This window comes from Grampus griseus (genome assembly GCF_964374135.1).
Source record: "Grampus griseus genome assembly, chromosome: 15".
In the NCBI taxonomy this organism is placed as follows: domain Eukaryota; kingdom Metazoa; phylum Chordata; class Mammalia; order Artiodactyla; family Delphinidae; genus Grampus; species Grampus griseus.
In genome coordinates, this window is record NC_139009.1 from 35,405,087 (window position 1) to 35,431,053 (window position 25,967).

A 25,967-nucleotide genomic window follows, 5' to 3' on the forward strand; every position below is an offset into this window, starting at 1 on the left:
GATGCATTTGGGGCTTAAGTCACTTTGGGAATATGCAATCTTGAGTGGGAAACAAAGTTTTTAGAAGATTTAATATATGTGAAGATATCTTCATTTCTCAGGTTGTGGAATGGTGGTGGATAAGAAAAGGTACACGGAATCAAAAGTCATAAAATAATTATGATCTATGCATACCTGGAGTCCTTGTTTCTTCAGGGTGTGCTTCAAATAGTTCTTTGGAATGAAAATGAATGTGTTGAAGGTGTACATTCTAGATGATTAAATAAGTAATTGCTTATTGTAATTAAATGTTTTGAAGTAAATAATAGAAAGTTGGTAGACTATTGAAGTATAATTTTTCTTTTTCTTTTTTTTAATATACAGGGAAGTCGAGATAACATGAGTATTGTACTAGTTTGCTTTTCAAATGCCCCCAAGGTCTCAGATGAAGCAATGAGAAAAGACTCAGAGTTGGATAAGTACTTGGAATCACGGGTGGAAGGTAAGACAGATGCTTTTTTTTTTTTATTATTTAGAAGGAAAGGAAGATTATTATTCCTTGTTTATCAAATAGTTCTTTTAAAATTTCCTGCAGCTTTTGGACTAAAAATAAATTATTATTCAGGAATGAGGGAGAGGAAAACCTAGTCTCTTTATCTTCAACATAATTTGCTAATTCGTTTGGGTTTAAATCTGTTATCTTACTTGTTTACATATGTTCCATCTGTTCTTTTTCCCTTTTTCTCCTTCCGTCCCTTTTGGGTTAATCAGTATTTTCCATTCCATTTCATCCCTGCATTTGCTTATCAGTTATACATCCTTTTAAATATTCATTTAGTGGTTACCCTGATAGAGAATACATGTTAGAGTCTGTGACAGGATCTCCAACTTAATACTTCATTTTGATTTTATATGTGCTGCTTTTTAGATATAAAATTACTTTTTATGAAGTTATATTATGTCAGTTTTATTTATTTATTTTGCCTTGATATCATTCTTAACAAAGTTCTTTCCTCAATTCAGGGTTACATTTTTTTTTTTGGAACAAAATGTAAAATTTTGTTTTATATATTTTTAACTTTTTATTTTATATTGGAGTATAGTTGATTAACAATGTTGTGATAGTTTCAGGTTTACAGCAAAGTGATTCAGTTACACATGTGCATGTATCTATTCTTTTTCAAATTCTTTTCCCATTTAGGTTGTTACATAATATTGAGCAGAGTTCAGTGTTACATATTGACCTATATTTTTTCCTAACACCGTTATGGCTTGATTATTATTATTTTTTAATAGTACACTTGAATGATATAATTAATGATTATGTTGTAGTCAGCTTGTCAGATTTGTCCTATTACGAGTCATGTTTTAGATGAACAGTAGCTATAGTAATTGGTAATAGTTTTGAAATGCAAAAATTTGCAATTTCAAATGTGTAATTACCAAAGGAAAACTACCTTCTCTTGCAGATTTAGAGAGCGGGGACAGATGTATCTTTTCTAGCTTTACAGCTATCTAGCCACACACCATAAACAAAGGTGCATAAAGGTTTTGTTTTTGTTGGTCTGCAATTTCTTCAGCTCTGAATTGTCAGTGAGTTCTGTTTTCAGGGTAATGGAAAGATAAGAAATGTGGGAACACTTTGAAGACAATGTCAGAGGCACTCTTATTCCTGTTGATAATATCATAATTATTAAGAGGAGCTGTTTATAGGAGTTTTTAATAATACACGTTTTCTAAAAGGTCTAGTGTATTTGGGTGGGGGATTGCTGGCTCAACTTTACCAGAAAGCAAGAAGAATTTTCTTTCTTTTTTTTTTTTTAAACATCTTTATTGGAGTATAAGTGCTTTACAATGGTGTGTTAGTTTCTGCTTTATAACAAAGTGAATCAGTTATACATATACATATGTTCACATATTTCTTCCCTCTTGCATCTCCCTCCCTCCCACCCTCCCTATCCCACCCCTCTAGGTGGTCACAAAGCACCTAGCTGATCTCCCTGTGCTATGCAGCTGCTTCCCACTAGCTATCTATTGAATTTTCTTATTGTCCTATTTCTTCATTCACAAAGAAGAAACTAAATAGTTTTCATTTGGGGAAGAACTCTAAAATTTGGTCAATTACTAGTTATATGACTCAACCAACTTGCCTAATCTCTTAAGGCTCCAGTTTCTTTATTGTGAACTAAAGGTAAAAACACCAACCATACAGTTTGTTTTAATAATAAATGAGATAACTTTAAGTACCTGGTACGGTGCCTAAGTCCTCAGCAAACTGTAGGTTTTATAAACTCTTCTATAACAGCTAAATTTTAATTTCTTCTGTTTATTTGTTTGTTTATTCATTCATTCATTTATGGATGCATTGGGTCTTTGTTGCAGCACGCAAGCTTCTCATTGCAGTGGTTTCTCTTGTTGCAGAGCATGGGCTCTAGGTGCGCAGGCTTCAATAGTTGTGGCATGCGGGCTCTAGAGCGCAGCTCAGTAGTTGTGGCGCACGGGCTCACTTGCTCCGCGGCATGTGGGATCTTTCCGGACCAGGGCTCGAACCCATGTCCCCTGCATTGGCAGGTGGATTCTTAACCAATGTGTCACCAGGGAAGCCCCCTAAATTTTAATTTCTTAAATGTGTGGTCAGTTCAGCTCAATGTGGGTTAACATTTAATATTAATTTTCTTCTGTATAGTTTTAAAGTTTCCAAAATATATGTTATATGGCAAAGATGACAGATATGTAATAATATGATATGGTCTTGGGGGCTATGGTAGATACTTGATTATTAATCATTCAATCAAAAAACACTTAAAAATCATTGAAAAAGCAGCCACTACAAATCAATATGCCTTGGTACCTAACTTCTTTTTTATAAGGTAGCGTTGTTCAAGAGCATTATATTTCTATTAGGGTTTTAGATCATGTAATCTGACATTAAAATTTTGAGGTGAAATCATTCTGTGTATTGGCAAGTCTTTGTATGTGTTTTTATTGGGAATGCAGAGGGGAGGTATAATGTTAAACAGGGAATAGCCTTTAACCTAAATTGATTAGATATTTGGTGAATACCTTCTACATGTATTCATTTCTTCAGCTGTCCCTGAGCATGTGTGTTACTGGGAATGCAGCAGAAAACAAAACAAATACATTCTTGATCTCATGGAGTTTATAACGTAGTAGAGACCTTTTTTTTTTTTAATAGAAGAAAAATAACAGTAAGCAGACAGTAACAAGGAATATTGGTTAGGCAGTTCTCTGAGGAAAAACATTTGAGCAGATACCTATATATGGAAGAGAGTGGCTATCTGGGGAGGAACATTCCAGCAAAGGGAGCAACAAGGACTGAGGAGGGAATATGCTTAGAGTGTGTGGCTAGATGAGAATGAGCTGGTGGAAAAGTGAAAGATGAAGAGAGATTGCTAAGAAGCAGATCATGTAGGGCTCTGCAGACTAAAATGAGGTCTTTGGACTTCATTCAAATGGTGCTGGGAAGTCACTGGAAGAGTGTGAGAGTGACGTGACCTGACCTTTTTTTTATATAAATTTATTTTATTTATTTATTTATTTTTGGCTGCATTGGGTCTTCGTTGCTGTGTGCAGGCTTTCTCTAGTGGAATGCGGGGTCTGTTCTTCTTTGCAGTGCATGTGCTTCTCATTGCAGTGGCTTCTCTTGGGGCAGAGCACGGGCTCTAGGTGCGCAGGCTTCAGTAGTTGTGGCATGCGGGCTCAGTAGTTGTGGCTCGCGGGCTCTAGAGCGCAGGCTCAGTAGTTGTGGCGCATGGGCATAGGTGCTTCCCAGCATGTGGGATCTTCCCAGACCAGGGGTCGAACCCGTGTCCCCTGCATTGGCAGGCTGATTCTTAACCACGGTGCCACCAGGGAAGTCCCTTGATCTGACTTTTAGAAGGATCTCTCTCAGTTGCCATGTGAAGAAGAGATTGTAAAGAGTGGACAAGAGAGGAAGCCAAGAGACCAATTAGGAATCATGCATTAAAGCAGGTGGCAGATGATGGTGGAGGACTGGACTGCAGGGGCACCAGTGGGTTGTGAAAATTGGCTGGTGAAGTGCTAGACTGCAGTGGTTCTCAGTGGCCGGTGTGGGGAGGAGGATGGATTTTGTCCCTCATGAGACATGTGGCAATGTCTGGAGACACTTTTGGTCTCAGACTGAGAGGGTACCACTAGCGTCCAGTGAGTGAGGCCAGGATATTGCTTAACATTCTGCAATGCATAGGACAGCCTTCACAAAAAATTGTCAAAAACATCAGTAGTGCTGAGGCTGAGAAACGCTGCACTGTAGAGATACAAGTGTAACATAGAAAAATTACAGTCCTGCCTTCATGAAGCTTGCGGTCCGTGATCTAGTAAATATCATGTACAGTTGGAGTATCTAGCAATACACCTATGCCAGGTGTGGGTCAGAGAAGAATTTGAGAAAGTGACACATAAAGTTGAAACCTGAAGTATAAATACACTTTAACCATACAAAGAGGCTGGTTGGATTGATGTAAAAAGTGTTGCAAACCAAGGGAGGAAGTATATGTGAAAATCTAGAAGGTTTCTTTGAATAGCAACCTTTGGAGATACAGGTAGGAGTCGGAGCAGAGTTGAATGGGAGCAGTGAAAATCAAGGTCACAGTGAAGTCCCTGTGAGGGACACATGGGAAACAGTTTGGAGTTTGCATCTTGAGGGCTGCTTAGGACTCTGCTTTTTTGTTGTCTTAAAAGTAAGTTTGCTGTTGTCTGATTTTTGAGGATTTTATGTCTTAATACTGGCCAAATGATCATGCTTTAAAAATCTGTTTTCCATAAATTGTAAATATAAGTGAAACATGGAAATGTTTTATTTTGTTCTAAGTATTAGCAAGTTCTGAGATTTATTTTCCTTTTCTGTTTTAAATAAATTGTGGAACGCAACTAAGTATCAAAAAACCTATAAAACAGTTTTTAATTTTTCCCTTCTTATAGTCCTTATCTTTCCATTGCTTTTGTTTTCCTGTAATTATAGCATTAATAACTTTTACATTTTTACATAAAATAATAGATCAAAAGTGTTTTTCCATGTGGCTGTGCTGTGCTCATAGGGATCATTTTTACTGATTATAAACCATTTCACTCAGTGACTATACCAAAATTTTCTTAACTGTCCTTTTATTGGACATTTAATTTGTTCCAGTTTCTGCTTTTATGAATAATGCTAAAATGAGTATATATATGCAAATAACTTTTTATCTTACTTTTTTTGTTCCTTGTGTTGTGATAGTAAGGTAATATTTGCATTTTATATTTTAAAATAGGTACTACCAAATAGTACCTCTTGTTTCACTGTGTGAATTCTGAGTTATCACATTAATTTAGGAACTCTTTTTAAAAACCTACAGAAATTATGGAGAAGTCTGGTGAGGAAGGAATGCCTGATCTTGCCCATGTCATGCGCATCTTGTCTGCAGAAAATATCCCGAATTTGCCTCCTGGGGGAGGTCTTGCCGGCAAGTAAGTAGAAGAAAAAGAACAAATTTTGACTTCATTTATAGTTAGTAATTAAATAATTTTTGGTAAGAAGTACATCAATTATCTAAAGATGAAATGGGTTGATAGTTCTTATACTAGAGAAGAACTCTAAAATTTCATCGAGAAGAGATTTTCTTTTCAAGGCATTATTTATTATACTGTTTGAGGATGAAGGTCCTTCTTTCCTTGGTAAATGAGAACAAATGGATTGTGCAGGATCAAGTTCTGAGTGAAATGCAGATATTATGTTCTTGGCAGGTATTTAATGAAGCAATTAATTTTTGAGTGTAGTTAAGATACGAAGTATTATTTAAAATACTCAGAAGCTTAACAACTGTATGTAATTTAATAAAACTAAAGCATATTTCTTTTTAGGCGCAATGTTATTGAAGCTGTTTATAGTAGGCTGAATCCACATAGAGAAAGTGATGGGGTAAGCTTTATTTTATTTCTTAAGTATTTTAAATAATTTTATAATACAAATACTGGAAATTATGACTGCTTTTCGTTTTAAGGAGTCAGTTAAAATTAAAGGAAATATATTGAAGTGGAAGGTAGAGATAAAGTTCTGTTTTGTAGATAGGTTTGTTTTCATTTAATGGGCATCAAATACCTTTTTGTGTGGGCTGTACTTACTTCTTCCCTGTATGTCTGCCTTTCCTTCTCTTTCTCCCTTAAATATTAATTTTGAGGCAAACAAAGAATGTGCTTTTAAATATGTCAATTTCTCCTCCAGCAGGCTGTTAGCATCACTGGAAGTTAGCAATAGTGATGTTATTATTTTAAAGAGTAGACCTTTACCTTTCAGTGCCCCTTTGTGCCCAGTTGAACACCTGAGGATAATTCATTTTTAACATTCTTGTTGTGCTGTGGGTATATCTGTTGAACTGGGATAACCATTTTGTTGTATCCTGCTGTGCTTCATCAGAGCAAAACTCTTTGTCCCTTTACCTTCCTTAGAAATACTGATCAGCTGCTCCTGTGTAAGTTTTTTGTTTTATTTTAATACTAGTACGAGCAGGCAAAACAGTGTCCTTTTTAAAAAAACTGCCCTAAATTTCAAAGTCAGTAATTCAACTAACTGTCTTCTCATAGACAAGTTATGAGTTTTCAATCAGAGACAGATTATGAGTTTTCAAGTTTTTGGGCATCTAAAAATGAACAACTTAATTTTAACATGTATGCTTCAGAGATTTAAGGGAGCCAAACATAGTAATGAAACTTGTTGAGAAGAAATAGACTCACCCTCCAAGTCTCTAGCTCCTCTTGGCAGGTCTTGAGAGAGACATCAGCCACTGGTAGAAATTATGTATCATCTCAATTGCATTGTTTTCCAGAGTTCATTATTGTACAGCAATATCATATAATTTCTTTTTTCTTAACAATAAAAGTTATACTGATAAAAAGGGTAATTTTTATAATTAATGCATTTTAGTTAGTTGAATAAATGATACTATATATTGCTAATAACAGAATTTATACCTTGGCCTGGAGCAGTGATTCTGAGACTCTTTTGTGGCACGTCCCTTAAAGTATTAAGAATTGTATACAAAGATGTGGAAATTAAAAATAAAGATATGTCATGTGATGCATTTGAAGAACCCTAAACCAAACAAGTGAGGATAAGATGTTGATACAACTAAAAAGATGGTAGTAATTGGGAGGTAGAGTAAAGAGAGTCTTACCTCTTCAGCTAGATTATAGGTTCCACACAGCACCCATCGCCAGGTTTGGAGGAAATGAGACCTCAAATAGTTATTGATTCATTATTAGCCATGTAAGTACTCCTGTTCCCTCATGTGTTTGAAAATGCAACCCCAGTGTGTAATCTGAAAAAATTATTTCATAATATACTTGCTGGATTTCTTGGTCTCTCAAGAACGTTGGCAGCTTTTACTCCAAAAAAAAAAGTTTGTAACCCAGAATTTCTGTTTAACATCTACCAAGGATGAATTTTAAACTTTTTTAAAAAATAGAAAATACTTATTGTACATAGTAGCTATATAAACAGTGAATAAATAGGCAACAGAACCATGAAACTCAGAAGAGATGCTCAGGATATAAAACTGGCCTTAAAGACCATTATTATATGACTATAAATTAAGGGGATGTGTAGTTAATCACCTTTATATATAAGCTTTCTAAGACTAAACACTGACAATCCACCGTGTAATGAATTGATATGGGAGGAGACTATGAAACAAGGCATGGTCCCCCATCCCTACTCTCAATGCACCTGGCAGTGTAGATATAAACATACAAATTAATTAATAAAAGGGTTTCACATCATTTACTAAAGGATAAAAAGAAATGACAAAATACAGAATGTGATTAATTGCCATGTGAATTGTACAGTGATTGCTTGGGAAGTCAGATTTTCAGAGAAAAGATTGGTTTTGAAGAATGGTTTGAATGGCAGAAAGTAAAGGAGGATGATGATAGTTCACATGGATGGTCAAGGCAAGAACAAAGTTTAAGCTATCTTTGAAAGAGAGGACATCGTTTTGGCTAGAGCAGAGAATTGCTATGGTGAAAAATAAGAATTCAGGATGCCAGAAGTATTTGTGAAGAGACTGGACACACCTTTTGAACTTTGTATTTTAGAGTGTAGAGCCACCCTGTGTTTGCAGCATAAGAATGACAGACTCAAAGGAGTATCTGGTATTTTAATCTGTTAGAAACATATGCAATATTAGATTAAAGAGTTGCTGGAAGTCAAGTAGTTGTGAAATGATCACAGAGATGATAAGTATAAACTCATCATTAGTAGATAGATGTGTGGATTAGAGAAACTTCCTTGTTTACTGTAAAAACTCACTTTTGCAGCCCAGAATCCTATTTTGGGAAACATTACTTTACCCTTTCAGAATAATCACAATCTTAGAAAAATGTTGAACCATAATCACAAGTAGAAGAAATGTACTAAAAAGTACAAAAGAAACAGAAAACTGAAGAACTTATAGAGGTTTGATTAAATTCTTAGCTCTTAACTTTACCTACGATAGCAGTGAGTTAGACACAGAAGTGCTCCATAAATGCTTCTCAGCTTGGTTAGATCCGTGCCATGCGGAAGATGCTGCCAGGAAGTACACAGTGGCAGGGGCTGATGTAGTTAACTTGCAGAATGGGAAAGACAGAGGTATGGTAGAAATACAGAGGAGGAGAGAGTTGGGAGGTGTTATTTTTTTAAATAACAAAAATAATTTTTTATTCAGATATTTTTTAAAAAATGAATGCTCATCAGAGTAAATCAGAGATTATTTAGATTCCTAAAATGTCTACTTTATGTCCAAGATAGAATTGTTCTGCTGTGAATGCCTATAAGTAGTACCATTAGAAATAGGGATTTATTCATTTTTCTTATATTAAAAAAATCTTTTGATTAATAAAAGTATTTTTAAAAGCTCAGTTGGATATAAGTCAAAGTAAATCATTTAAAATATATTCAGAAAGTTCATTATTTAGGGGACTCTTCTTAAGTTGCTTTACTAAATTTTTGTTTTTTAGTTCAACTTTCTGGAATATGTTCAGTCTTCTTAATATAAGCAATACTGATATTTTCCCAGCTTTAAAATCAAAATCTGTAGAAAAGAGTTAAGCATGAATTCTTAATAAAGGGGTTCGTGAATCCCCCAAAAGTTTTTGCAAATGTATTTATGTGTGTGCATACACATTATTTAATGATTTAGAGTAAGTCTGTGGTTTTCATTAGTTCCTCAGAGGAGTCTGTGACTCCCAAAAGAATAATCACCCAGAGGATCAGAAAAAGTAAAACTGCATTTTGCTTTAAGTTGTTATATAAGGTAGGGCTCTGGAATCCCCCCTCCCCCGACTGCCCTTCTTTTAAAATGCTAGTTAGCTTGTTTTTAATTGAAGAATAGTTGATTTACAGTGTTGGGTTAGTTTTAGGTGTACAGCAAAGTGATACACAGTTTTCTGTTTTGTTTATGTATTTACATATATATATTCTTTTTCAGATTCTTTTCCGTTATAGGGTATTATAAGATATTGAATATAGTTCCCTATGCTATACAGTAAGTCCTTGTTTATCTAAAAAAATGCTAGTCTGGTTTTATTACTAGAATTTAAATTCTTTGGGATCTGGGACTTCATCTGATTTGTTTATGGCTATATCACAGCACCTACAGCAGTGCTGAGCTCTCTCACCTGGCATACACTGAGAGCTCAATAAATACTAGTTAAGTTAGAAATATTTCTGTTTCTTTCTTTCTAGTAGTTTGCAAGACTATCTTTTTTTTTTTTTACATCTTTATTGGAATGTAATTACTTTACAGTATTGTGGTAGCTTCCTCTGTATAACAAAGTGAATCACCTGTATGTACCCATATATCCCTGTATCCCCTCCTTCTTGAGCCTCCCTCCCACTCTCCCTATTCCACCCCTCTAGGTGGTCACAAAGCACCTAGCTGATGTCCCTGTGCTATGCAACTGCTTCCCACTAGCTATCTATTTTACATTTGGTAGTGTATATATGGCTAAGACTATCTTTAAGTCATGTATTTTAAAAAATAATATGAGGTTACTAATTAGAAGGAAAGTTTATTTTTTGAGCTTTATATTTTCCATGCCAAAAGGTTCACTTCTTCCCTCAATGGAGACTTAAGATGCTTTTGAATCAGTATACCACTGATCAGGTAGCTATGTAAGTTGATGATTTTCCAATGATAAAGGGGGAACTTGTATTTACCCAACTCCTACTTGTGCTAAGTCATATCTATATATCTATATCTAAATATTAGTTATAGGTAATCTCCTCAAAACCCTTCTCTTACAGAGAAGACTAAGAATTGGTGCAGAGTAGCTTGCCCAGGTTGCAAAGCTAGATAAATCGAGTAGCCAGAATTTGAATCTAACTCAGAATGACTCCAAAAACTATTCCCTTTACACCTTTCCATGCAGCCTTTTTAAGATATTTAGAGATTACATATGTGTCTGTACCCCCACCTCTGTCTGTTGTGCAAGAAAAATCATTTCCCGTTCTTTAGTGAATCTCATGTTTAATAGTCTTAAAATACTCTGTTTTTTGATGAGGAATATTTTATAAACTTGTTGAGACTAAGTAGTGAAGCCCAGTGTCTTATTAGTTATTTTTCATTTAAATACTCATTTTTATTCTAACTAAAAAAACATTTTAAGGCATTTGGATTTTGAGAAGGGGAGGGAAGACAGGACAAAAGCCCCCCAAAATCTCCCTGTTCTGTTTTCACATTATTAAGTTTTATATACAGTCTTCTTTTAAATTTTATTTCAAATAGATCAATTATATTTTTATATCACAGTTTTAGGATTTTGTGAATACTAGGTTTTTTGTAAATTGTTTCTTGTTTACTTTTTCACTTGTCAAAGCATTTTTATGGAGAAGACCTACCTACACTGTTTGAAAATGCACTAATTTTAGTCACTATTTTTTTTTTATTCTTTTTTTTTTTTTTTTTGCGGTACGCGGGCCTCTCACTGTGGTGGCCTCTCCCGTTGCGGAGCACAGGCTCCGGAGGCGCAGGCTCAGCAGCCATGGCTCACGGGCCCAGCCACTCCGTGGCATGTGGGATCTTCCCGGACCGGGGCACGAACCTGTGTCCCCTGCATCGGCAGGCGGACTCTCAACCACTGCGCCACCAGGGAAGCCCTAGTCACTATTTTTTAAGGTGTCATTTGACATACCACTTCTTGTAGCTATGTGGTCTTGACCATTTAAGTGACTTTTTAAAATTATTTCAGATTGATTGAAGTTTACATGATCCTTGAAGATAACATAATTTATTAGATTCTTTATTAGTCACTGTTAATTGTATCTCATGAAGTCATATTTGAGAATCTTCTAAAAATTATTTTTAACCTGATAAGCAGGGCATGGGACTCCAAAAAACATAGTAAATATACTAGCATTCTTCACTTTCTCTCCACTGTTTTAGCTAATCATTTGAAGAATTTCACTAATGACAACTATTTTTTAAAAATTGCTGCAAATAAATATTAGCTAGTTAAATTCCATTTAAAAAAATTTTTCCCCCCTTCTCTTTGCCCTCTGCTTGATGTATCCATATTCCTGTGTCTTCTTTGGTGTAAGGCAGTGTTTTCATAATGAGAAATTTGATTCTCAAGCTGTGTAAGTCTAGATGACAGTAAAACCTTAAAAACAAAATCTGAGGGAAAAGTCCTAAATTCCCATTTCTGTAATTGCCTTAAATTTATTTTGCAGAATAATTTAAACCATCCCATCTAATATGATTTTTTTGTCCTATAATTTTATTAATTTTTCTGTGACAAGGAAATGCATTATAGACTTCAATATGAAATAATTTGTGGTCCAGTTCTACAATAATTTTAACCAATATTTATTTAGTAAGTGTCTATTTATATGAGGCACTTAGTATGCAACAACTGTTACCATAGTGTATTCAAAAGAACATTCAGAGGGACATTGATGTTAATTACACCTGTACAGAAATCTGAGTTCTGTCACTTACTAGCATTGTTACCCTGACAAATAACTTAAATCTTTCTGAGCCTTAGTTTCTTCACTTATAAAAACTAGAGTTGCAGTATCTATTACGTAGGGTACCTGTAAGGATTAAATGAGATTATGTATATTAAAGTTCTTAGCCACAGGCATTAATTTTCCTTCTCTAGGTGGTAGGGAGGATACAGAAAGGAATCGAAATTATCTTTATCTCAGAGATTTTACAGAGATTTGGAGAGACTTGTGAACAGTTGCAAGGTGGAATTAATTGCTGTGGTAAATCTATAAACGTGATGTGCTTTGTGTGTGAATTCAGGTAAAGAAGGTGCAGCTAAACAATAGATTCCTTTTCTGATATTAATGAGAATCCATGAGAGAGTTGTATAACATTATTTTGAGGAATCAAATGAAATGGCTGGGGAAGAGGTTTCACCCATCCATTGTCTATCTAGCACAATAAGAAACTGTAATTTGCTATAATATAAAATGACTTAAATGTGGTCATTAACTCAAATTCTTTTCAATTGGCCATTGTAAATCCATCCCTACTTAATTTACAGTTTGGGTTTTAATGTGTTTTTTATAAAGCAACTACTTTTCTCTCCCCAACTACCACTATTACAGCAATTCACAGAAACAGATGATTACTGTAATAATAAATGTGTCAGATGGAGAGTGAGATACATCCAAATACAACAACCTTTGATCCAACCGTATCAATAAGCTCAAAGAAGTAAGACAGTTTATCAGTGGTTCTCAACCTTTGCCGTGTATCAGAATCACCTATCAGGCTTTAAGAAAGTCACCCCAACCCACTGAATATGAATATCATGGGATGGAGCTTTGGCATCTGTATAATTTTGAAAATTCTACAGGTGATTCTGATGTAAAACCAAGGTTGAGCTCTCTATGTGTAACTGTCCACTTGAAGCAGATTTTTTTTGTGTCCTAGGGAGTTGTCAAAGGGAGTTGTTGGTTTGAGGGGTTTTTATTTGGAGGGCAGAGAGGAGTCTTATGCCCTTCATTAAAAGTTCTTTGTGATATACTCTCAAATAGAAAATTTCCTTTTGGTAGACCTGATTAAAGACTGATAAGGTTTACGACTAGCAAGCATTTATCTCATTGTTCCATCTTAACCTTTCCTGAGTAGATTCAAATGAGAAACTTTATTTAGGGAAATAACATTTATTTAGTACAGAAGGAAAGGTAAGGGGGGAAAAAAGAGAAAAATCTTAACAGAGAGCACACTTTATTATGTTCTCTCCACACAATAAATTTTGCAAATTAAAAAAAGTTATTTTGATAGTTAATATGCTTGATGTAGAAAATTGGAGAATTCAAAGAAAAATAAAGCTTCTGAAACTTCACTACCCATTATTATCATTTTTATATTGCTGTATTTCCTTTCTTCCCAGACATTTTACATAATAATATCCTAAAAAATATGGACAGAACACACATATACCTACACATAAAACATATGTTATACACAGTATCACCTCTTGCTTTTTGCCACAGGGGCGATTTAAAAAAAAAATTCCAGTGCTCTGATTTTTCTAATAAACATTGCCATTTATTATGTGGTTATAGTAGTATTATCTTTGTTGTAGAATTATAGAGTAACAGCCTCCAAAGATGGTTAAGAGTTTGTAACAGATCATCTGTATCAGTAACCTTTTTGTATTTTATTTTCCCAACACTTTATGATGAAAACTTCCAAACATATAGAAAAATTGAAATAATAAAGTGAACACCTGTACACCTTCTACCTAGACTCATGTTTTAACATTTTACCGTATTTGCTTTCTCTCTCTCTATGTATACGTAGATGACTTTTTTTTTTTGGGACTGAACCTTTGACAGCAAATTGCAGATATAATATTTTAGCTGTAAATATTTTGGCATGCAGCTCTTGAGAATGAGGACATTTTTCTGTATACATAACCATAACATTATTATTATACCTAAGAAAACTGATAATAAATTTAATATTATCTAATATTGAGTCCAAATTTTCCCAGTTGCCCATAGAATGACTGTTATAATTGTTACATGGTCTAGTCCAGTTGTTACCAATCAAGCACATTAAGCAAGCCTTTAATGAAGCTCCCAATTTTTTTTCCCATTAACACTGAACATGAAGAGTCTAAGCCAGCTTTTTATAGGATGTCCTACATTCTGGATCATATGATTGTTTCCTTGTGGTGCCCTTTCACGTGATTCTTTATTCCGTTTTCCTGTAAATTGGGACTTAGCTTTATTAGAGTCATATTAAACATTTTCGGCAAGAACACAGGACATAACTTTGTACTCCCTAACGCATCACATCAGGAGTCACATATTACAAGGTTGACTTGCTTTTAGTCTGTCAGCATATCAGTATGATCAGCTTGGATATTAGAGCTTGTTCTGTAAACAAGATTAAGTAGCTACTATTGTAGAAACCTGTAGGTTTTACAAAATTCAATAAAATATAAAAGAATTGAGTAGTTTACTATTCATATCTTATTATAATGATTAAAATGACTGTCTGTTTTAATCTAGAGATGTTTTTAGTAAAATATTTAAAGACAAAAAGTAAATAGAAATTTTATCCACAGAAGCTTTACAATTCCCGCAAAATCTAGTTTAAATTTATATAATTTTACATTTTGTATCTCCTCTCCTTCCTGTCATTTAGCAGAAATGAAGAATCTAATGGCTTGCTTTTCTGTCCTTTCCTATTGCTTTAAACACTAATTTCCTTTTGTACTAAATAATTATATCCAATTATTGTTTTTTTAATTAAGTAAGTCAGTTTTAGGAGATGCTTGTGTTGGTGTTGAATTTTAATAGCCAAGTAAATTTCAGATTAAGCTTCAAATATCGATGTGAAATAAAACATAAACTAGTTCGTGATCATTTGCTAAAAATTACTTGAGATATTTCAATTGGAAATTTTGTTAATTGACACAAGTAACACTTGATACTTATTTAACGAAATGTTCTCGTTCTTAGACTATATTACTCATGGTAGAGAAATGAGTGTTTTGCTGTGATATGTTATGAAATACATGTGATATCCTAGTTTGTCTACTGACACTGGGGTCTTGAATCTTAAAAAAAGGCCTCCGATGAAGCAGAGGAAAGTGGATCACAGGGGAAATTGGTGGAAGCTCTCAGGCAAATGAGAATTAATCATAGGGGAAACTACCGACAACTTCTGGAGGAGATGCTGACTAGTTACAGGCTAGCTAAAGTAGAGGGAGAAGAAAACCCTGCTGAACAAGCTGCTACAGCTACTTCTTCGAACAGTGATGCTGGAAACCCAGTGACAATGCAGGAAAGCCATACCGAATCAAAAAGTGATCTTGCTGAATTAGACAGCTGTACTGAAGATGCAGGGACAAAGATGAGTGGTGAAAAACTATGACTTTACTTTGTGGTAATATTTTTGTGATCTTTGATTTGATGGTTTTTACTTAGGAAGTATAATGTATGCATTTATATAACCGTTTTGTTATTTGAATCTTGGTAAACTAGTTTTATTATAGTCATATAGCCTTGTTTTTTAAGAAGGCCTTTGCATACATCTTTATCAGATAGTTTAAAATTGGCTATTTAGAGTACTTTGAATTTAATAAAATTATATGTCATTTCATATTGTATGCCAGAAATGAGGCTACCAGTTATTAAAGTCAGTAGTTAAATTCATACTTGATAGGATTAGAGATTACCAATTAGCAAGATTACTTTACGTTGTGGAAGAACTTGTTAATGTAGAATTATACTGCTTCACGTATTAGTACACTCATAGTTAGCTTTGTAATAAATTTATGTTTTCTTTAGTAATTTTAGTTCTTCAAAGAATGGCAGATGCTGGCCTGTAATTTCTTTTTTCAAGGATGATAATTTGTGTGTTCTTTGACTTGTTTATATTTTACATCTCTGTAGTTTTATTTTTTAGTAGTTCTGAGGTACTGGATGTGTGGTTATTTTTCCTTTCTCTGTATTCTTTATGAGACATAATTTTTGAAAAACCTATGTATTATTCATACAGCTTTGGTTTGTATATTCTGTATAGCCTAACTACATACATCAAAATGTATGTCAACCAAGTGTTTAGAATGAAATTATAAGTGTTTAAGTCCAAATAAAGCATGTGATGTGGAATAACCTATGCATGTTGTACTTATTTTTAAATTAATTTTTTGAAAACAACCAGGTTTGGTATATTGGAAAAATACTCATTCGAATTTCATTTGTATGTATATAAAATTTAGAAAACTTTGGCTAGGTGCGGTTTTCATTAATTAAAAGGAAAAAATTTTTGAGAAGTCTTGCTTACTCAAAGTAAATCTATTCTGTTTTTTATCCCCTTTTTGTGATACAAAATATTAATCTTTGGACAGTATGGACACATGTAGACATGTCAGAAAATTGCCGTGATGAGCTTTTTAAAGATTGTAAGACTGTGAGTTTTGCTATAAGTATTCATCAGATATAAATGCAAGAATTATAAGATATTTTAAATAGTGGCACATATGAGTTTCACTTTTGCTAAAATGAATTTTTAAAATACAGATGACTCAGTCACATGGGAAAGTATTTTTAAAAACAATTATTTTGTGTATGTAGAACATTTTAACTTATCTTTTTCATGTTTTATATTTATCATGTGTCTAAAGTTGCTTAAGGTACAGTTGAAACTTTGGAATCTTCGGATGTAGCTGTTGTTTTTTTGATCTATTTTTCCAATGCCAGAATATTTTTAAGTGGTTTGAGAAAGAGGAAGGCATTTGGTGGAAAGGGGAGAAAAAAACCCAACCAGTTATCTATCTATGTTAGGTAGATCCATGTGTGTATACACACAATAAACAGTACACACACCTCTATGTAAAAATTACCTTTTCAAACAAAGAAAGGAAGGTAACTTGTTCATCTAATTTTGTTTTCTTTTGAAGTTCAATCCAACCTGGAAGTGGTGTAGGTAAATAATAATAATATTCTTCCTTTTCTCTTCCTGTAGGGTGCTGGAGATCTAGAAGACCCATGGTAGCCTTATAAGCCTTCTAAAATGCTTTTGATTCTGAAAATTGGGGGAAAAAAACTTTTAATCACAATTTTCTTCAGTACAAGGGAAAAAATATTCTTGTGGATTCCCAGCGTTTTGTGATATGAGCAGAAAATCATTAGCATTTCCCATCATTTGTTCATATTTGTGTTTTCTGGTAATTGCCACTTGTAGCATTGCCTGTACTACAGTATTTTTTGCCAACCTCAGGCATACTGGTTACATCTATATTGAACTTTTGACCCTAGAAACCAATGGAGTTATTTCACCACAAATAACGAATATGCCTGAGGTGCATGGGAATATAGTTAGCTGTACTCTGAAGATACATTATGTGTTTTTTTTTTTTTTTTAAACAAGACACACAACATATAAGCATGTAAGAGTAAAGAATTGTATGAGATGTTCCTTTTTTCAGTTCACCAAGTTGGAAGCCTTTTGCAGCTCTGTGACTTAAAATTTCATTTGAGCAATTTACTATAGGATTTATATTTATTATTAATTGTTATTTAATTTTTTTCCAATTTTACCTGTATTACCAAACTGGGTTCTCCAATAATGTCCAAATTGTAATGTTGCCTGCTTCAAGATAAAGTGTATTTGGCAATAATATTATAAACCTTTACAAATTTTATGCATGTACCTACCACATCCTTCAACTCTCACTAGAAAAACCTCTTGAAACCAAATGGATTAATTTATGGCTATTTATAATTTGCTTTGACATCTCACTGCTGCAAATTTTTTTAAATGAGATTTGCCTTTATAATGTAAATTGTGATTTTTGTTTTACATGTGGGTTTCTATAGTTTTAATTTTTCAGCTTTTAAGATACAACAAGTTTTGTGTAATTTGGTATAATTTTTAATTGTTTACGTTATTTTAAAAGCTCAGAATATCACTGAAATGACTATAAATACATTTAAAATTATCTATTTTAGATCTAAGGAAATATTACAGAGATATTTTCATGGGTTCAGTAACCTTTCATTTTATAACATTGGGCACGGTACGGAGTGGCTGTCACATAAGGTACTTGAAGATTATTAGTTTAATTCTATTTTTACAATAACCTTGAATCCTTGAATTCTTTTGAGTTTTGCATGTAGCCAGTTAATGCTGAACATGAAGAGTGAAATATTTATCTAAAAGAAGCTATTGGGGTAGGAGAAGCAATGAATGTATCCATTTGTACATGGTTTACATGTTGTGGATGCTTTGTAAACATTTTCTATCTGTTTAAATTGTGTTTCAGCAGGATGTAATTGCCCTTGTGTGTAGTTAAAATGAGTCATCATCTGGTCCTGTGTGAAATGGAATTCATGGTATTTTCTGTAACATTTTCCTGAAGCTGTTTCTGGAGAGCCACACATTTGAATACAGCTTTCTTGATCATTTGATTTATTGTGCACCTGATTTTTGGTCTAAAAAGGAATTATTGCCACAACATATTTTATTTATTCTTTAGATTTTAGCCTTGTAAGTTGAAGTGCTTTACATGATAATGTTAAAAGCTGTTTGTCCCTTGACTGGGTTTGGGGGGTTGTTAAAAGCTAGGGAATGAAGAATGCAAAATGGTTTGTTGTTCAAACTGTCCACTCTGATCCAACCCTGTACTGATAGTACCTTTCCAGTATGATATTGTGATGTTTCATACAATGCAGTGAACATAACCAACTTGTTACCTAAATAAAGAATTGATAAAAACAGTGTGACATATTACTATTTCATATGATACTTAAAAATAAAAGTCCAGTTTTGAATGTTATTTTAAACATTTTATATAGTTAGAATATTTATTGTGAAAAATTTCATACAGAACCATGTAGGTGAATTATAATTCTAAGTAAGAATTAACCAAACTCTAAAGGACAATACTAAGTAACCCCTTATCCACTCCAAAAACATTTTTTATACTACTTTAAAAAATCTTTCTTAGGGGGTTTGGTGGCCCTGGAAATATAAATAATGTGTGAGTTAGCAAAAGAAAAGCCCATATTCAATACTTATTAATCTGAATTCCCTAGTCTAGCTGTTCTCAACCATTTTGGTATCAGGACCCATTTATATTTCTAAAAATTCAAGATCCCAAAGAACTTTTGCTTTTGTGGGTTATATCTGTTGATATTTATCGTATTAGAAGTTAAAACCAAGAAATTTTACATTACCTGTTAACATAAATAGCATTGTTTTATGAAAATAATTATTTTGTAAACAGTGTGAAAAGTAGCACTGGTTTTCATTTTTGTAAATCCTTTAATGTTGTACTGGATTCTCCTGTCTGCTTCTGCATTCAATTTGTTGCAGTGTGGCACTGTGTTCGAAGTATATGAAGAAATCTGGCCTCACACAAATATGTATTGAAAGAGAGTATTTTAATAGCTTCAGATAATTGTGGATATTCCTCTTTGATACATTATCAAAACTTCGGAATGGGTAGTTTCTTGAAGGTTAGTTGCAGTGTGAAATCTGAAACTTTATCAATCAGTTTTGTTCTCTGTTACATTAAAATCCATTTGATCTGTCTTGCAGTGTGAATAGTAGATCTTTGACTTTTGCGTGATTTTATAATATCATGCATTGGTCATTTGGAAAATACTGGTTCATTGAATTATGCAGTTCTTTAGAACATTGACATCTTATTATGCTGTGTTTATAATGTTAATATAACTGATCTCATCAGAAAAATCTTTTAAGTATTAGAAAGCTGTCAAGCTCACAGTGATGGATACAGATTTTTCAAAATTCTAACTTTCATTTGAAAGGGGAAATTTTATCATTGGCAACAAATATTGTCAGTTGTTTTCCTTAAGTGACAGGGCTTTCTTCATTCATTTCAGAGAAAATGTCTGCTGAACAACCATAGTCTGTGAGTCATTCTTTTAAGTAAAAACAGTTTTCATGAAAAGTGGCTACTAGTTCAGCACACATCTCAAATAATCACATAAGAGACAGCCATCACACTTCAGCATGCTATATAGCCAGTACTTCTCATTTCATCATATAGGATATTAAAAAGATGTGTACTCAAGGGTAGAGGTGTAATGAAATTTTTACTGCTAAAGAACATTGTTAACTGGAATTGACTAGTTTGATGCTACTTTTTTGGTTCATGCTGGGGTGCCTATAGTTTTTTTTTGCACAGTCAGTGCAAATATCAGTACTTTGAAAAAGAATAAGTGTTAGTATTATTAAAATAGTTTTGATTTCTTGGACCTCCTTGAAAGGTTCTCTGGGACCCCCAGACCTTCAGAGTTGCTGCCTCATCCTTTTGGACAACTTGACAATGTCATTTATTCCAAATATTAGTGTCATAGTAAGTGAATCTTAAGACATACAGATCTGACATAAAATTTACTTGGGGGAGAGAGGTGGTGTTTATATGTTTACTGTTACACTGATACTTAGCAAGATAAACAAGGTGGAGGCTTTAATATTATGTTGTTTTTTTTTTCTCCCAGAAAATTCCTATGATGGGTTTCAACTTGGAAAATTTATGACTTAAGATTGTTTAACAGTAGAGTTTGGTTTTTGTATGGCTTATATTTGAATTATTTAAATCTTTTAAAAGGTCTTCAATTATTGTAGATTTATGTTATTTCTTTGAGAAGGTCTCACTTCAATATTGAATTTTTAAATTCATATTTTAAATAAAATCATTTCACCATGACTGAGATATCATTTCAGGTGGGCCAGATAAAGACAGGACTTTTCTTTTTTAATGGTGATTAAGTGGGTCAGGGTTTTATGCTGAATTTTTTTTGTTGTTAGATTTAAAAATTTTCTGAACATTCAACAAGGTTGGGGAAAGTTAACCATGGAAGTGTTTTTTTTTTAAAAGCACTCTTGGGAATTTCCTGGGGGTCCAGTGGTTAAGACTCTGCACTTCCACTTCAGGGGGCATGGGTTTGATCCCTGGTTAGGGCGGACAAAAAAGAAAAAGCACTCAATTTCTGTTACACATTTCTTGCCCAGTTATGAGGCATGGTAATTATAATATTTACTTAAGATACTTATTACTTGACTTTTTGGTTTTAAGTGTGTTTGGATAGCGAAGAATGACTGCAACTCTCTTTTCTCCCTAAGCCAGGTTTATTCTCAGATGTGTAGGATTCAGTCGGGTCTTGTCTTTTCATGGTCTGTCAAGCAATTTATGTTGCTTGAGTTAAACTGAGTTTTTATTCAACTTCAGTCATTGAAGTTAACCTGAAGATGTCCACTGTATTTCTTTTGCTAGCCAAATCTTATCCTTCTCCAGAATTTAGATTGCATTTTTAAATGACATCTCGTATTTATATTTCTTCTTCCAAATTGCCTTTATTTGTATTTTGAAATTAGTCTGGTTTGATAAGGGAAAGCATTTGATAAAGATTTTAGGACACATTCTGTTTTGGGTAGCTAAATAGTATTATTGAAAAAATACCATGTGATTTTCACATATTAAAACAATGCACAGGGCTTCCCTGGTAGCGCAGTGGTGGAGAGTCCGCCTGCCGATGCAGGGGACACGGGTTCGTGCCCTGGTCCGGGAGGGTCCCATATGTGGGCCCGTGAGCCATGGCCGCTGAGACTGGGCATCGGAGGCTGTGCTCTGCAACGGGAGAGGCCACAGCAGTGAGAGGCCCGCGTACCGCAAAAGAAAACAAACAAAAAAACAATGCACAATGTGCGTAAAATCTGTAAGATAGTCAAAAGCTAGTATAATCATTAAGACTAGAATTTAAGTTATTTCAAAGCAATCCTGAGAGTTACTTGCTTTTGCAAATAAATTATTAGGTTCACATTATAACAATTTGCATTGTCTTTTTGTTTTTGTTTTTTATGGCCACACCATGTGGTTTACAAGATCTCAGTTCCCTGACCAGGGATTGAACCTGGGCCCACAGCAGTGAAAGCACCAAGTCCTAACCACTGGACTGCCAGGGAATTCCTATGCATTGTCATTTTTTTATGCTCAATTGCTGTGTAAGATTTTTTTTTTTCTATTCAACTTTGGGGATTATTCTGTAAACCTTAATGAAAATGATAAGCGTTTATTTTTGCCCAGTGTTCTGGTGACTTATGGATGTTACATTGTAATTGGAAGTAAAACAGTGTAGCTACTAATACAGAGTAAGTTGCTTTTCAGGCCGCATCACTACTGATTCTCGCTTCTTGCTGGCTTTCCTGGCAATGGTATCTTCTCTCCCTTATTTTCTTTTTTAAAATTAATTAATTAATTATTGGCTGTGTCGGGTCTTCGTTGCTACGCACGGGCTTTCTCTAGTTGCAGCAAGCGGGAGCTACTCTTCGTTGTGGTGCGCAGGCTTCTCATTGCAGTGGCTTCTCTTGTTGTGGAGCACGGGCTCTAGGCACGCAGGCTCAGTAGTTGTGGCTTGTAGGCTCTAGAGCGCAGGCTCAGTAGTTGTGGCACACGGGCTTAGTTGCTCCACGGCATGCGGGATCTTCCCAGACCATGGATCGAACCCATGTCCCCTGCATTGGCAGGTGGATTCTTAACCACTGCACCACCAGGGAAGTCCCGCATATTTACATTTTAAACTGTAGACTGGTATCACATGCGTCACTCTGACCTCCTTCCTTCGTCCAATAAGGTTGGACCAGTAAAAGTGCCCTGGCATGCTCTGTTGGAGCTTAAGGCAAAAGGAAAATTAAGTAATAATTGTCACTTTAAATTTTTTGATATTTCGTGCGTCATGGTTTTTGCATTCATTTTGATTCTTGTAACTGTTGGCATTAAAATATTTATCTTGATTACCGAATTTAGGCACCTCTTATATTTTGTCTTCAAGGCAAGTGCCTCACTTGTATCACCTTAGCCCCAACTGATAAACATGTTAATTCTTGGGCCTTTGAAGTGACTGTCTCTAGACAGTTTTCCTGTTTAAAGGCAGACATTACCACAGAGGAATAACTCTCCCTACTAGTCCTCTTTAGCATAGATCAATTTTTTTTTTTTGCGGCACTTAGAGAAATGAGGGAAAGGCTGGTATAAGAATAGAATCCTGTGCTCTAGAAGTGGCTAGTTGCTACTGACTTTGCTTCCTTAGGCGGTGAGCCATCTTCTTATAGTTTGAAAACGTAATGCTGAGGGAAATAGCAAGTTCCAAAAGGATGTCATTTATGGAAAAGCTTAAATCTCCAAAATATATTTCTAAGTGAACTTTTTTTTTTAATATTTTAGTATCTTTGAAATTGAGAAGTGTCTTAAGTCAATGGCATCTTACAATTGCCATTGGCTAGGGAGCTCTCATGGCATAGTTGCACCAACTTGTCATAACTTCATATTTTAATTTCATAATTAGGTTTTGTCAAAGTCTAAGTCTTAAAAACCTGTTACAATAAGTATAAAATAATCCTAAGTGTTATTAAAGCATTGTTTCATGGTTTAATTGGCAACATTTTTTCTTAGTTTTACATAAAGGAATGGTGTGTAAAATAATGAAAATCATAAAGTTGATGAAGTATGGTACATAATTTATAGACACATAATATGTATAAAACATGCATGGGAAAAATACACATTAATTTAGGACAGTAGTTACTTCAGAAGCATTGGGAAGTGTGAGAGTTTTATTTTCTCCTCCCTCAAAAATAAAGTTATAAAAATGTTAACATCTGTTAAATCTGAGTAGTAAGTAAGGGTGTCTTACATTCTTTTATGTAATTTTCTGTATGTTTGAATTTTTAATAAAATTTTGAATTAAAAAGTAAAATACAGAAACTAAATGAATTCAGTTGTTCTGGGTTGCCTTCCAGGAAGCAGGCACCAATTTATAATCCCAACAGTATACAACAGTGATGCTCATGTTTTATGCTTTCTTGCCAGTATTGCACATTGCCAATCTTGTGGGTAAAATATTATTATTTGTGATTTTCTTGATTTAATTCTCAATTATTTGATTACTAGTGAGATTGAATTTTTTTCTCATTTTTTTGGTAATTGTATGTCTTTTATCAAAGCTTGTTCACATAAGTTGCTTATTTTCTATTAACACATTGATCATTTTTTATTGATTTGTGAGAGCTCTTTATGTATTTAGGAAATTAGCCATTATTGTTACATATGTCACAAATTATTTTCCTGAGTTCACCAGTTGCCTTTCAGTACTGTTTGTTTGTTTGTGTGTTTGTTTGTTTAAATAAGGATGTCAAGGCATGGATGGGACCAAACAAAACACATCTAACTGATACTGAAACCTCCTAATTCCTGAAAAGCTACAAGCTCAATGACAGGATTTTCCCCCAGAAAATCTTATATCATGCTACTCTGTGTCTGTGCTTTTTCTTACACAATAACTTTTTGTTCCTATGCCAGCTTTTCCTGTAGGCAGAATAAAGGCTTTCTAATCACTATGATTGGAGAGTCACTAGAGAGAGCTAAGATGCTGTCATCTGAAGAGTACTGGATAGTTCTCCTTGGTCAAAAATAATTATCTTTTATTCTCCATATGCTGTTTTAAGAATAGAGTGGGGTGTATTTTTTGTTTTACTTTTTAAAAAAAATTGAAGGAAAATTTACATGAAGTAAACTGCAAAGATGTTCAATTTGATGAGTTTTGAGAAGTGTCTCTTGATTTTTACATTGAATAGTGTTAGAATTGTATCATTTTCTTTAACAGTTTGAACCTTCAGTTGTATACTTAGACAGCCTTTTCACCTTCTGAGTAAGTATTTACATATATTTTCTTTTACGATTTTGACCTTTTTATTGTAAATATATAATACAAATAGAACTTACTTGGAGTATTACTATAGTGCAAAAACCTAATGTAATATTTTCCATTATTCCCTCAGTAGCTAATACATAAACCAGTCTTTTTTGTTTGTTTGTTTTCCGATTGTCTCTTTTTTTTTTTTTAGTTTTTACAGTTTTTTTATTGAGGTATGATTGACATATAACATTATATTAGTTTCAGGTGTACAACATAATGATTCAATATTTGTATATATTGCAAAATGATCACCAAAATAACTCTAGTTAACATCTGTCTGCATATATAATTACAATTTTTTCTAATGATAAGGACTTTTAAAATTTACTCTTTGCAACTTTCAAATAGACAATACAGTATTATTAACTATAATCACCCTCCTGTACATTACATCCTCATGACTTCTTTTTTTTTTTTTTAACATCTTTATTGGAGTATAATTCCTTTACAATGGTGTGTTAGTTTCTGCTGTATAACAAAGTGAATCAGCTATACATATACATATATCCCCATATCTCCTCCCTCTTGCGTCTCCCTCCCACCCTCCCTGTCCCACCCCTTTAGGTGGACACACAGAACCAAGCTGATCTCCCTGTGCTATGCGGCTGCTTCCCACTAGCTAGCTATTTTACATTTGGTAGTGTATATATGTCCATGCCACTGTCATACAGAGTGAAGTAAGTCAGAAAGAGAGAAACAAATACCGTATGCTGACAGATATATATGGAATCTAAAAAAATGTTTAAAAGGTTCTTAGAATATATTTTTAATTCATACCTTCTTAGACAGCTGACTTAATCACTTACAAAAACCATTTCAATTTCTATCATTTCCACCAGATGGCAGTCTTGGGCACATCCACTTGTAAACCTGTTGAGAACTTTGGTGACAAGAAAGGCAGTGGCTGGCAGACCTTACAAGGCCTTAAAATTACAGGAACAAAAAGGTTTTTTGTAAACATGAAAGACAAACGAACCCAACATTATGTAATTATAGTATTTATACTGCTGTTAACCTTTAATCTTACAGCCCATTCATTAATGGAGGCAGAGAAGAACATCGCTGCACCCTTCAAAATCATATTTTGCTCTGTCCACGTGTTAATTACCTGTGGCTTCTTGGCAGTACTTTTGCTTTTATTCCAGGGACTTTCATGGTTAAGGGCAGGCTTTAATAAAAGTCGTCATTGTTTCCCTTCTAAAAGCACCATTTAAATCAGAAGTTACTGGATTTC

At 34.0% G+C, this 25,967-nt stretch overlaps 1 protein-coding gene across 2 annotated transcripts in view; it reads left to right on the plus strand.

Annotated features, from left to right (window-relative positions):
• The window catches only part of PPM1B (protein phosphatase, Mg2+/Mn2+ dependent 1B), an 80,361-nt gene extending 61,634 nt beyond the window's left edge, over positions 1–18,727 (plus strand). Inside the window, exons 3-6 of one of the 2 annotated variants that reach the window (XM_082671886.1) lie at positions 364–481; positions 5,355–5,466; positions 5,860–5,917; positions 16,974–18,727. In XM_082671886.1, coding sequence (XP_082528012.1) covers positions 364–481; positions 5,355–5,466; positions 5,860–5,917; positions 16,974–17,003 — 318 coding nt within the window. In that variant the 3' untranslated portion in view covers positions 17,004–18,727. Of the gene's footprint in view, positions 1–363; positions 482–5,354; positions 5,467–5,859; positions 5,918–15,071; positions 16,115–16,973 lie in introns of those variants that run through there. The other variant, XM_082671885.1, reaches the window with a different exon arrangement.
• The last annotated feature ends 7,240 nt before the right edge of the window (positions 18,728–25,967 follow it).